This window comes from Meleagris gallopavo, chromosome Z (genome assembly GCF_905368555.1).
Source record: "Meleagris gallopavo chromosome Z, MGAL_WU_HG_1.1, whole genome shotgun sequence".
Classification (NCBI taxonomy): domain Eukaryota; kingdom Metazoa; phylum Chordata; class Aves; order Galliformes; family Phasianidae; genus Meleagris; species Meleagris gallopavo.
Genome location: NC_139435.1, coordinates 22,549,915 through 22,563,020, shown reverse-complemented (window position 1 = coordinate 22,563,020; position 13,106 = coordinate 22,549,915). Strand labels below are relative to the sequence as shown.

Here is a 13,106-nt window from a genome sequence, read left to right as displayed (position 1 = left end):
GAAAATTGTATTTCAGGGTAGATGCAGAAAGAAAAAAAAAAAATGAAGTATTATTCAGATAGATCGTTTCTGACATCAAATTTATTCTTGTCATTTTCCAAGATTTACCCATAGATTAAATGAGAACCTGGGGGAAGAAAGAATTTTTGTGAATTAACAACAATATATTATTTTTCTTCAATTGATAAATCAACTAAAGATTTTGCTGAAAAGGACACATTTTTCTCTATGGGCACTGAAGCCTCAAGTCTTGAAAATATCAGAGTATTTTCCACAGTTCTATTGTGTGCAGAGTGAAAGAAGAATAATCCATCATTTGCTTGATTTTTGTGAAGAAAGTAATGAAACTGCAGTAGGAGTATCCAAAAATATAGGAGGTGTACTCAATGCTCTGAGCATCAGCCATGAATTGTTTTTTGAACTGATAATTCTGATACTAACTTCAGGGAACATCTCTTTGTCTGCAATCCAAGTAGCAAGTATTTTTTCCAGCTATCTGACCATTTCATTAAACACCTGCAATAGCAAACATGGTACAGATAGGTCATCCTTTAATCCTGAGGACTTCAAGTCCTGTAATCTCCTTATTCTGCAATGGAGTTTTGGAATGATGATGAAGAAGCAGATGATGGACCTTTAAGTAAAAACATTTCTTTAAACTTTCCCAGACTGATGGAAATCTCCTCTAAAAGTAAACAAGGCAAACAGAAAAAGACATATAAGACTTGCCTTCAATTCACTAACTTTCCATAAAAAAAGCAGGCTTCACTTTCTGATTTCAGGAAATAAAACAACCATTACCTGATTCACCCGCTATGTGTGAAAAAGGACTCTCTTTTTAAGAAATTTGAAGCATTAAACAAGGATTGGATCTCGATAAAGACTATACGTGGACTATTAGTATTAGGAAAGGGACCTGAGAGAATGTGCTAGCCAACAAAAGCCAGTAAGAAAAGCAATATGAAATTTAGGATAGTTGAAATAGGCTTGGGGAGCAAAATGTGTATCTGACAGGAAAATACATACTTGGAACAAAATGTTTGGCTTTTCTCCTTTACTTATCTCCTAGTATCACACAAAGATGGCCACTCTTCACAAGGCTTTTCTCAAGCATTTTTAAAATACCACTCTGGATTTCTTTATATTAGAAACTAGTTCCACTGTGAGGATAACAGACCTTAAGCAGATAATTATTGCCTCTTCTAAATCAGAAACTCTTCTTTTAGCAATATATTATAATTTCAAAAATTAAAAGTTATTTTCCCACGTACCTTCTAGAAACTTGAGTATAACAGTTGTAAAAATCAGCTTTTCCAGACCTTACTATGTTGTTTCTAACCTTTTAATATTCCTCAGAACACCTCTGTTGAACATTTGGTCACTAGTTACAACCATTTAATGTAACTTGGGCAAGAACTACCTTACTTTTTTTTTCTTTCAAGATTTAAAGCACAACAAGAATTTGACTGCAATTCCAGATGAATAGAACATATATGTAAAAGTATTGATTTGTCCATTTTCTGTGCACTCACAACTCATCAAGTGGTACACTCATTTGTTTCAATCAAATGCATTAAAAAATGCTAGCAAAATGGTAATCCTACTATTTCAATTAAATAGCAAAGCTAACCATACTTACCCTGCAAAATAAACAAATGGCGCCACATGACTCACATGTGAATTAAATTAATTTAGGAAGGAAGTTAAACTTGGACAATTTTTTTCTTTAATCAATCATTCTAAATTTAAATCTAATGTAAGCTCAGGCTGTTCTTTAGCAAGAGGAGGGAGAATGACAAGAGAAGGACATCTCACAAAAAATGGTTGTTCTGTCAGTATTATTATTTTTTTTTTAATTAAAATTCCATTCACCAGTTTCTTGTTAACAAACTTTCTGTCACCTTATTTCATATTTCCAATTTTAGGAAATTTCCTTCCTCACTCACATAAGGCCAAACAGTCACAGTAACCTCACACTGCTGCTAATAAACGAACGCTGACTTCTCAGCAGGTGAGAAGTCCACAATATTAGCTATAAACCAGCAAGCAATTATACATCTGCATGTTTAAAATTGAATCTTGGTTATTCAGTTATTAATGCAGATGATGAAAATGAAAAGGTTACTGATAAGGGTCTGTAAAGATGACTTATATGGAGTCCCATTCCTCTTTAAAGATAGTTAAACCATATTTTAAAGAATCTTGTTTTCTTTAAGTAGCATAGAAATGGCCCAGTAAAATGGTGGTATTAATGTATGCTCATGCATTTTTTCAGTGTCTGCTTTAAAGTTTCCTTTAATAACAGTGAAATCAAGGTACATTATTTGTCAGTTGTTCTTGATGACTGCACAAGACTTATTCATACTCATTTCATTCACTGGATGAGCAAACCAGAATATAATAAGATAACCTTATCTTATTTCCTAAGAAATTTTGGAAAAATGACAACCTAGAATTCAGGAATTTACCTCTTTTAGAACTATCTTTTAGAAATACCCAAGAACTCAATCACTTCCCTTCACGATGGCATTAGAGCTTTCTTTTCCTGCAGATGAATGGTCTTCAAGAATTATAACATTCTTAGTATGCAGTGGTGTTACTAGACTGTGTCATTGCCCAGTGTCAAAGGATGATTTACTTTAGCAGCTAGCATGCAAGAAATGCATAGTTTCCATTTTTTACTTGACAAAGGTGAAACTTTGGCTTACTTTCCGTAATTCATATCACCATTCAATCCTCTCCTTTCTATGACACCAAGATTAATGTTAGTATCAATGCTATTTTATTTGTCTAAGTAGCTACTTCAGATTTATTTATTTCTTGTTACAAAGCTGTTCTAAGCTAATGAGCCTCTTTTTGATTTCAGAAAGCAACACAGGATGCGTAGGAGTGCTCCCCAGCCCTGTTTAAGGGAAATCTCTATTCTTCTGCTTCTGAGCAGATTAGAGGACAGGAAGTTTAGAACTCTCAGTTCTAGCTCTTGACTATGTTAAGTCAAGTCTTGATTGGGCATCATGTCTTCTCAAAATTATTATCTATTTATTAGAAGGAAAAATCCATACAAGAATTCAGTGAACTTTTGAAAAATATGTCTGACAAAATAGCAATATACAATATTTCTGATATTTCTGACTTAAGCTCATAACATATCAGAAGAGAACACAAAACTTTAATTTACTGAGACCTTTACAATCAGTCACACTGAATCTGTATTCTATTTCTCCTCAGCTCCAGGCATTATTAGTGCAGAAAACAAACAGGAGAAAGAAGATAAAAGCTCAGAGAAAGCAAATAAATGTGGTTTAATGTGAGAAACTGAATTGATAGATGAGAAAATCTTAATTAGGAAAAAAATACTAAATGATTTTTTTTTATGCCATCAGAATCAAATACAGAGACGTTACAGTTTTGTCTCTATCATTTAGAAAGTGTAAACTATGATACAAAGAAAAACTATTTCAGTCAAATTTAAAGCAGTTGCAGAATAAAAAATCATAGAATCATAGAATCGCAAGGTTGGAAACTACCTGCAAGATCATTTAGTCCAACCATCCTCCCACTGCCACTGTTACCACAAGCACTAACCCATATCTCATAGCTCCTCATCCAGACGCCTCTTGAGCACTGCCAGGGATGGCGACTCCATCACCTCCCTGGGCAGGCCATTCCAGTGCCTGACCACTCTGAGAGAAAAAGTTCTTCCTTATGTCTAACCTAAACCTCCTTTGGTACAACTTGTGGCCATTTCCTCAGGTCCTGTTTGTTGCCTGGTAGAATAGGCCAAACCTCTCCTCATCATGTCCTCCCTTCAGGAAGCTGTAGAGTTGTTGGGTTTGTAGTAATTTAAAACATCTTAAAAAGCAAAGCTTGCAATGAGTACTGCATGAGAGTGGGAAGCTCTGCAGGGGGACCTGGATAGGATGAACTGATGAGCCTCATTCAACTATATGGCATTCAACAAGGCTAAACGCCAGGTCATAACATAGCTGTGCAGTAGCATAGGCTTGGGGAAAAGTGGATGCAAAGCTGCCTAGCAAGCACCCAGGGGTGCTGGTCAACAGCCGGTTGAACACGAGCCAGGAGTGCACCCACGTTGCCAAGAAGGCCAGTGGTATCCTGGCTTGTATCAGAAGCAGTATGCCCAGCAGGGATAGGGAACTGTAATTGGCAGCGGGGAGGCCACACTTGGAGAACTATGTTCATTTTTGGGCTCCCCACTTCAAGGATATGGAATCACTGGAATGTGTTCAGGGAAGTGCAACAAAGCTGATGAGGGGACTAGAGAAAAAAAAAGAGGAGCAGCAGAGGGAACTGAGATTGAATCTGGAGAAAAGGAGGCTCAAGGGAGAACTCTTTGCTCTCTACAAATACTGAAAGACGTTGCTGCAAGGCAGATGTCCGTCTCTTTTCTCAGGCAACAAGTTAGGATACAAGGAAATGCCCATAACAAGTTGTGCCTCCAGATGTGAGGTCTGGATTGGACAACAGGAAGAATTCCTTCACAGAGATGGTGGCCAAGCATGGGAATGGGATGCCCAGGGAAGTGGTGGATTCTCATTCCTGAACGTAGTTAAGAGACATTCGGATGTAGCACTAACAGACAAGATTTAGTGATGAGACTCCAGTAGGTAAGTTAATGGTTTGACACAGTGATCTCGAAGGACTTTTCCAACCCCTATGATTGTATGAACCAGAAGATCATTTTATCACAGTGAATAACAGAAACTATGAGTGAGATATAAAGTAAAACAAAAGAATGTCTGTAAGTAAATTACCACAAACTTGAAACTGATGAAAAAGGTACCATAAGATCTTCCTATAATAAATAGTATTAGCAGCAAAAAGACTTTATTTATATAAAGGAGGCAACTATTTATGTAAATAAGGCTATCTTTAAGGCTATTTATATAAAGAGAAAACTAAAAACAGAAATAATAACATAAAATTTACTAATATATATTTACTAATATACACTACATTACTTCCCCTTACCACTCTTGACAGAGGATATGAGTCTGCTGTGTCTTGCAGATAGATGACTCAGGTACCAAACCTAAAGCCACAATTGAATTATATATAAACCACAAAATATATTATTAAATTGCACTAAACATAGGAGCTAGAGCTGGAAGTACAGTTCTTAATTTTGGAAGCTGGTCTATTCTATACAAAACTATGACCTTTATGAGTATATTTATCTACTGCATGGAGATGTACTCACATCTTTCTTCTCCAGCAGGCAAGATGATGTAATAGCCATCTTGTGCATACAAAACAACAACTACATTACAGCTAAACACACAAACTAATTTCCCAAATTTTCTTTCTCCTTGAAGGAAATTTTTCTGTAAGTATTTCTATAAATCATTTATTCACCCATTTTCAACACAGTTCCTTTTGGATCAAACAGCATTTCACTTTCGAATTGGTATCATATGCAAGTTTCAGCATGGCCAACTCCAATAGATATTAGGAAAACAGGGCGGAAAAACATTGGAACAGGTTGTGCAGAGGCACTCTGGATTCACCATTTTCCAGGACTTGAATCATGGTTCTTAGTAGCCTGTTCAAGCCTGGAGCTGTATCTAACTTCAAAGTTGGCCATGCTTTCAGTGTGGAGTTGGCCAAGGTAAGTTGCAAGTTCCTTTCCATGTAAAATGATTCTGTAGTACTGTGAAATAAAGATGGATTTTGTCTCATTTGACTAAAAGCATTTGTAGAGGACTATCTAGATGATTATATTATGGAGATGGACAAGCACTTACAGAAGCAAATTTACAGACTATATTAGTAAGTCTTCTTACACTAGCGCACTTATTTACGTTTTTGTTTCTATATTTTCTGTTATGAATTATATATATATATATATAAAAGATCAACATCTTAGACATGATAAGTAACTTTTATAATGTCAGGGGAGATGGATTCCACAGCTTAACAGATAAATATCAGACACGTGTACAGACTGAGTACAGGAGAGACATGGATTTGTTGGACAGTGTCCAGATTAGGGCCAGAAAAATGATCCAAGGGATGGAATATCTTCTCTGTGAGGAAGGCTGAGAGCGCTGGGGCTGTTCAGCCTCGAGAAGAGAAGGCTCTAGGGAGACCTGAGTTTGGCCTTTCAGTATCTAAAGGAGGGATATAAGAAAGAAGGGAACAGACTCTTTAGCAGGGTCTGTGGTGGCAGGACAATGGGAAATGGTTTCAAACTAAAAGAGGGGAGATTTAGATTGGATATAAGGAAAATAATTTTTTACAGTAAGAAGTGAAACACTGGAATAGATTGTCCAGAGATATGGTAGATATCATATCGTTGGAGACATTCAAGGTCAGGCTGGACCGGGTTCTGAGCACCTGATCTAGGTGTAGATGTCCCTGTTCACTGCAGAAGAGTTGTACTAGATGATCCTTAATGGTTCCTTCCAATTCTAGGGATTCTATGATTCTTTGATAAGAACTCATTTAGAACAAGACTTGAGGGTTCTGGTGGACAAAAAATGGGACATGAGCCAGCAGCATGCGCTTGCAGCCTGGAAGGCCAACTGCATCCTGGGCTGCATCAAAAGAGGGCTCGCCAGCAGAAATAGGGAGGTTGTTGTCCCACTCCACCGTCATGAGGCCCTCTTTGGAATACTGCATGCAGATCTGGGGCCCCCAGCACAAGACAAATGTGGAGCTGTTGGAGCAGGTCCAGAAAATCAGAGGGCTGGAGCACCTCTTCTAAGATAAAAGGCTGAAGCAGCAGCGGTTTGTTCAGATGAAGAGAAGGCTGTGGTGAGATCTCATTGTGGCCTTCCAGTACTTGAAGGGGATTAGAAGAAAGCTGTGGAGAGACACTCTGTCATAGTGTGTAATTATGGCTGTAACAGCTCTAAGCTAAAAGATGAGAGATTTAGGTTAGAGGTTAGGAAGAAATTGGAACTGGATGAGCCTTAAGGTCCCTTCCCATCCAAGCTATTCTGTAATTCTATAATTCTACGATAAACCAAACAGAATGATTACATCATACAAGTTACATTCCTTGCTACTGAATGTACCATAGCCAATAGTATCCAAATGCAGCATTTCACAAGCACATTTTCTGTATGTGTAATGGAGAAATATCTGTATTGCAATTCCTTTCTGAAATGGAGCACTATTTCAAATTGAAAGATCAGTTTCCAACACATGGGGTAGAACAGCTTTTGTATTATGTATTTTGTATTATGAGATGATCGATGTACACTTTCGCCTAGAGAGTTTGATTTACAGTGTTAGCCAAGCCTATATTTCTCTTAAAGCAATTCCAATACAGAGCAGTACTCTTGATGAACTATCCTGTAATGATTTACACACACCTGAGAGCCCTAAGCACAGAGATATGCAAGACATCAGTAAGTCCGGTGGTCAGCAATTACAGGAAATATATGCTTTAATACAAGCATGTAGATGATGACTGTAAGGGCACAGTGTAGATGATCCCATGTTACAGAATTTTATTTTCCTTCAGAAATACAAAATAAGTGCAGGAAGTTTGTCTGGCAGAAGTTACAAAGACGACAAATAATCATCTACTAATGAATGTAGCTAATAGTGATTGCCAATAACAGGACAGCAATGTGAAGAAAAAGGGATCATCTATCATCACAACTTGCTCATCTTGTCTCATGGGTGTTTCAGCAGTGGGCAGGAAATTCAGTTACTGCTGTTGTTTTGTTTTACTTTTTTTATCTTTGTTAGATCAGAACTGCACTGTCTCCTCTTTGCCACTGAAGTTATTTATACATATTATTATGAAGAATGCCACTTCATTATGTCTATATTTTAGCAAAAAGTTATTCACTGTAAAACCTATCTAGTGTTCAAATCCACATGAAATTCTGCAGTGTAGTAATCATAAGATAAGTTTATAATTTAGATAAATTTATTAACTATGACTATTATCTTTCATTCACAAAACTGAACCGCAGGTTAGAGCTTCCACCATTCCAAAGGGGATGCTTATGTAAGACAAATGAAAGCCTCTCCATACAAACATATATTGAGCTTGTGCCTCAACAGAATCTTTCTGAAGCAAAGCAATTTTGCCATCATCTGCCAATCTCTTGAATTGGAAACAATTTGCAAAAAAAGCACCAGTTTTAAATACACTTCATGCATTTCATCTAGACAGATGAACACATGCAGTTAGGGTCTGTTGCAAAATGTCATTCTTCCCAATTAAATTCATTTAGCAAGGGATTGCAAGATTATTGTTTCAATTCAGTCCAGATATAGGACATTCCCAACAGCCTGATATTTGCTATGGTTTCTCAGGTCATGGGAATTCTTGCTACCCTTCTGGAGTTAGGAGAAGGTTAGTTGAAGCCTGCAGAATTTCTCACCCACATACTAACAGGATGCTTGTTCTTGTGTAGAATATTTACTGGAAGTGACATACTGAAATATCCACTTCTTGACAGAAAGTGCACCCCAGCATGGAATGTGGTGGATAACCTGTTCCATGATTGTTCCCTAATGTGACCTGCAGCCTTAGCTGTTAGCAAACACTAGGTGAGATGATACTAAGAAAAAGTAGCATGGAGGGCAGAGCAGAGTGGAGGACCCATGACCAGACTCCATAATCTTTTCAGGGATGGGGACACAGTGATACTATTGGAACTGATAAGCTGCCTTGTAGTGAGCCAGCGATGAACCAGCAGTTTTCCACCTTTCTGTTTGACTAGAGTCACTCAAGCTCCATCATAAAGTAAGAAAACAGTATACAAATGCCTAAAGAGAAGAGAAATGGAAGGGAAGATACCACTGCTGACTTCTAAGATCAGTCAATGGGCTGAGTTTCCCTTCCTCCCCATGGGGACACCTATTGGATAACACTTGGAAACAGAGTTATGCTGAGTACTGCCCATGGGAAACTTAGGAATACATTGTACAGTTATTCCCTAATTTAATGCACTTGCAGTTGGCCACATTATCCTTATTTTTAGTCAACCTCACATGCTTTGCACACAGCTCATTTACCAACAGCAATCGAAAATAACCTGTATTCCTATTCCTTTAATAAACTGCACTGTTCACTCATCCAGCCATTGACAGTCTCATGCAGACAAATTCCTTAAGGGTCATTGTGAGAGCCCATTTGAACATGACTAGATGAATTGGGCAGTGCGCTACTTCTGAATACATAATTGTGATAATGCTCTACTGAATGTGATCAGACTTAGAGTTTTGAACTGGACATCACCCAGAATCTAAGCCTAGCCACCCCTACACTCTCTGATATATGAGGACAAGCTGGAACACAAATGGGGTTATTTTCTGTCAAACTTCTCAGTGACTACTAACTTCAAGTACTGAAAGCCTTCACTGGACAGGTTCAGTGCAGGTCTGAGAGAACCTTTTGCAATTTTGGCTAACCACAGTTTCCTTATCTTATTTTGTCCAATAGAGTTCAGCATATAAAATCAAATTAAAAGGTCTGCTGTGTTTGTACTTGACCTTTCCCATCTGTCAGTTTATTCAAGAATATTGTTTTCATGCACAAAAATATATAGAATCATAGAACAGCCTGGGTTGAAGAAGATCACAACGATCATCTAGTTTCAACCCCCCTGCTATGTCTGTAAGGCCTTGAATGCCTACAGGGATGGGGCATCCGCAACCTCTCTGGGCAACCTGTTCCAGTGCGTCACCACCCTCTGTGTGAAAAACTTCCTCCTAATATCCAATCTAAACCCCTCATTTCTCAGTTTAAAACCACTGCCTCTTGTCCTATCACTACCCAGCCTTGTAAACAGTCGTTCTTCCTCCTGTCTATATGCCCCCTGTAAGTACTGGAAGGCCACAATGAGTTCTCCCCAGAACCTTCTCTTCTCCAAGCTAAACAAGCTCAGTTCCATCTGTCTTAGTTTCAGCTGGGATGGAATTGTTTTCTTCAAAGTGTCTGGTATGATGCTGTTTTATTTCTAGGAGAAAAACAATATTACACACCAATGATTATAGTTGCCTGCTAAGCAGTATTGCATAGAGCCAAGGCCATTCTCAGCAAAGGGTCCAAGGAGCTGGGAAGGAAAAGAATTAGGACAGCTGGCTTAGCTTGCCATATGACATACCATATGACATCAAGTGGAAGGAGTTTTCAAGGGGGTGTGAGTTCATCTTGCTCTCTTCTACTGATAGGGGGGCTAGCTGAGCATCAGTCGGGGAATAGTGAGCCATTACTTATGCATCACTTACTATATACATATACATTTGTCATAATTATTATCCTTTTCCTTTTCTCTATCTTAGTAAATAGTTTTCTCTCAACCCACAAATTCTACTTCATCTTTTTTTATTCTCTCCACATCCCGTTGGGAAGGGGAAGAGTGAGTGAACAATTGTGTGAAGCTCAGCGACCTTCCGGGTTAAATCACAACAAGGTCCTTTTTTTTTTTTCTTTTTTTTTTTTCCCTTGACTTAAGTTAATCTCTTGATATTAACAAAACTCTAATAAATTTCCCCCAAGTACATGTTTCCTCCATACATGCCTTATGAATGCCTTCACTTTGCACAGAATTATGTCTTAAGCTACAATTACAAATTCATGTGGATAAAAGAGAATGACTTATAACAATATATTAAGTGTTACATAGGAAAAGAGAAGAGAAATTGTATACTTGTTTTCACAATGCGGACTTCAACCTTGCATACTCTTTATTCCTACCAGAAGACTTGTACTCCTACCTGCACTATGCTCTAACTTATGGTTTGTCAAAAGACTTCTGCGAAAGTGTAGAGAATGGGATTCTGTTCTTTTTGTATAAAAGCAGGAACAGATCTTTAATTGCACATTGTGAGCTTGATCCTGTGCTCAGTTTTCTTTGGGTGCAAGGACAAAAGGAAGCTGTTGGGCTTCAGCACCCCTGGAAACTACAGGAGACTTCTTTAACTTACAGATCTGATGTCACATTTCTACAGGCTTAAAGGCAAGAGGACGCTGAATGTAATGACTCCATAGCATTCTATGGGGAAGGCCCTGAAACAAATATGATGCAGCTGACATAAAATGAAGAGTGAATACTGGAAAAGATGTTCTATGGTTCACAGCTTAGGTAACTTTTGCTGCAACAAAATCCTCTACAGAAAAGGAACTGATAGAAAAGAACTTCCTGAGAAACTCCATGTGCTTTAAAGTGATCATTATTGTTTGTGTCAAAGATTTACCTAAATCTTCAACATTACGCTTATTTGTTCTATTTCAATATGAGTAAATATATTCAACAGTAGTTCCGTCTCAATGACTTGACTTACCCGCTTATGAAGACGTTCTGCTTCCTCCTGATATGCAGCAAGCTGTTGTTTCCATTGTTTTACATTGGCAGTGGACTCCAGCAGGGCTGCTGTGAGCTTAGCATTATTACCCTTGAGCGTGGCCAGTTCTGCCTCCCAGTGCTTGCTGATTGTCGAACTGCAAGAAAAGAATGAGAATGCTCAGACACCCCTATGACTAAATGTTCAAATGAGAATGCAAGTGCTCAAATATCTAAGCTTTAAATGCAAAAAATAGTCATCAACAGAATTTTTAATATAAATATATCATTACTGGAAAACAACCTCTAATCTCTCAGCTCAACAGTTATTTTGTTTTAATAAAATGTTAAGGATGATGAAATACACACCAGCTTCACAAATGCCACATCTCGTAATTTTACAATATGCATATGATTAATCATCATTTTAACATGTATGTATTAAGTGCTTTTTCAACCTATTCCTTAATGAAAGATATTGTAGAAAGAGATCTGTCACAAGATAAAGAGAGATAATGTAGTGCTTTGGAGCTACAGCTTAGTAGCCCTAATGCAAGCCTTCTGTGACTGACATATACTTTATACTTCCTTTTTTAAAATTAATTTATACTTCAAGTTTGAAGATCTTAAATTTCAATATCATAATAGTATTAAATATACTTCAGTAATATTGGCAAAGAAGCTAAAGATCAAGAAGCACAAAGATATTTTTCCATTGCCGCAAGTTGAATTCTGGTGGTGGGGTTTATTGAGCAGCTTATGGAGGAACAATTCCTGCCTATAGTTTAGTTATTATCTGAGCAAATATAGGTCTTTAGTTTTCAAAGTTAATTAGTCATCCATCATCTGTAGACTCCATCCTTACACTGAGTATGCAAAGGAAAAAAAATGTCAGACATATCAGGTGAATGTATTAGTATTCAAACAAGTCATCATTGTTTACTTTTATAAAGACAACAGCATGTGAGGAGCACCTACATGGAACGTACAGAGAGAAAATAATTCCTTTTGTCTAATTGGCTTACTATTAAAAGCATCATTGAAACCCAATTATCTGTAACACTGGTCAAAATGACTTTGCATATAAAGTGAATTGTAATTATTATAGTCTATTCCTAATTATTATAATGCAATATGTTTAATTATATTTTGCATTTAAATTTATAGGTTTATTTGAACTTTGCATATAGAAGCAATGAAACATTCTGCCACCATTTTACCCACTAGGTTTCTTTTTTTGTAATTGCATATGTATAGCCTGTCCCACAAAAGCACGTTTCAGAAACACAATGATTCTTAGAAAACTTCCTGAGGTGTTCAAAGCCAGTCACCAAGTAATATTCATTATCCATTCAGATCACATTCACTGTTTCACTAACACAGGATGTCTGATTTTTCCATGCTCCAGCATTTTCTTCCAAATATATTGTTACGTCCCCGTGAACAGGAATACAAGTTCTTTCAGAAGGGGAACATGAGTTCTTTCAAATTGTTCTAGCATTGCATGAACTATTCAACTAATTAGAAGTTTGCCACCAGAAATTTTAAATTTTAAATGACTAAACTAATGTAACAATAATCACATTCCATCAGGGAACACTGACTCACATATTAAAGAAGCAATGTCTACGTTTCTGTTTCTCTTATCAAATTTTCATCTACAACAGCACATCATATCAACAAATTCTGTGAAAATCCTAGTTCATCATCACATTCCCATTTCTTTCTGGATGTTCTGATCTTGCAAACAAATGACCACACCAACAGGTTCATGCAATATCTTTTACAGATAGTACTATTGCTCCATGAAATAGAAGTATATTACTTAAATCA

The 13,106-nt window shown here is 37.2% G+C and overlaps 1 protein-coding gene across 1 annotated transcript in view; it reads right to left on the bottom strand.

Moving 5' to 3' along the window:
* HOMER1 (homer scaffold protein 1) overlaps positions 1–13,106 on the bottom strand; it is a 93,524-nt gene that overhangs the window by 18,930 nt on the left and 61,488 nt on the right. The window contains exon 6 of the mRNA XM_085213676.1: positions 11,275–11,431. Coding sequence (XP_085069802.1) covers positions 11,275–11,431 — 157 coding nt within the window. The remainder of the gene's footprint in view (positions 1–11,274; positions 11,432–13,106) is intronic.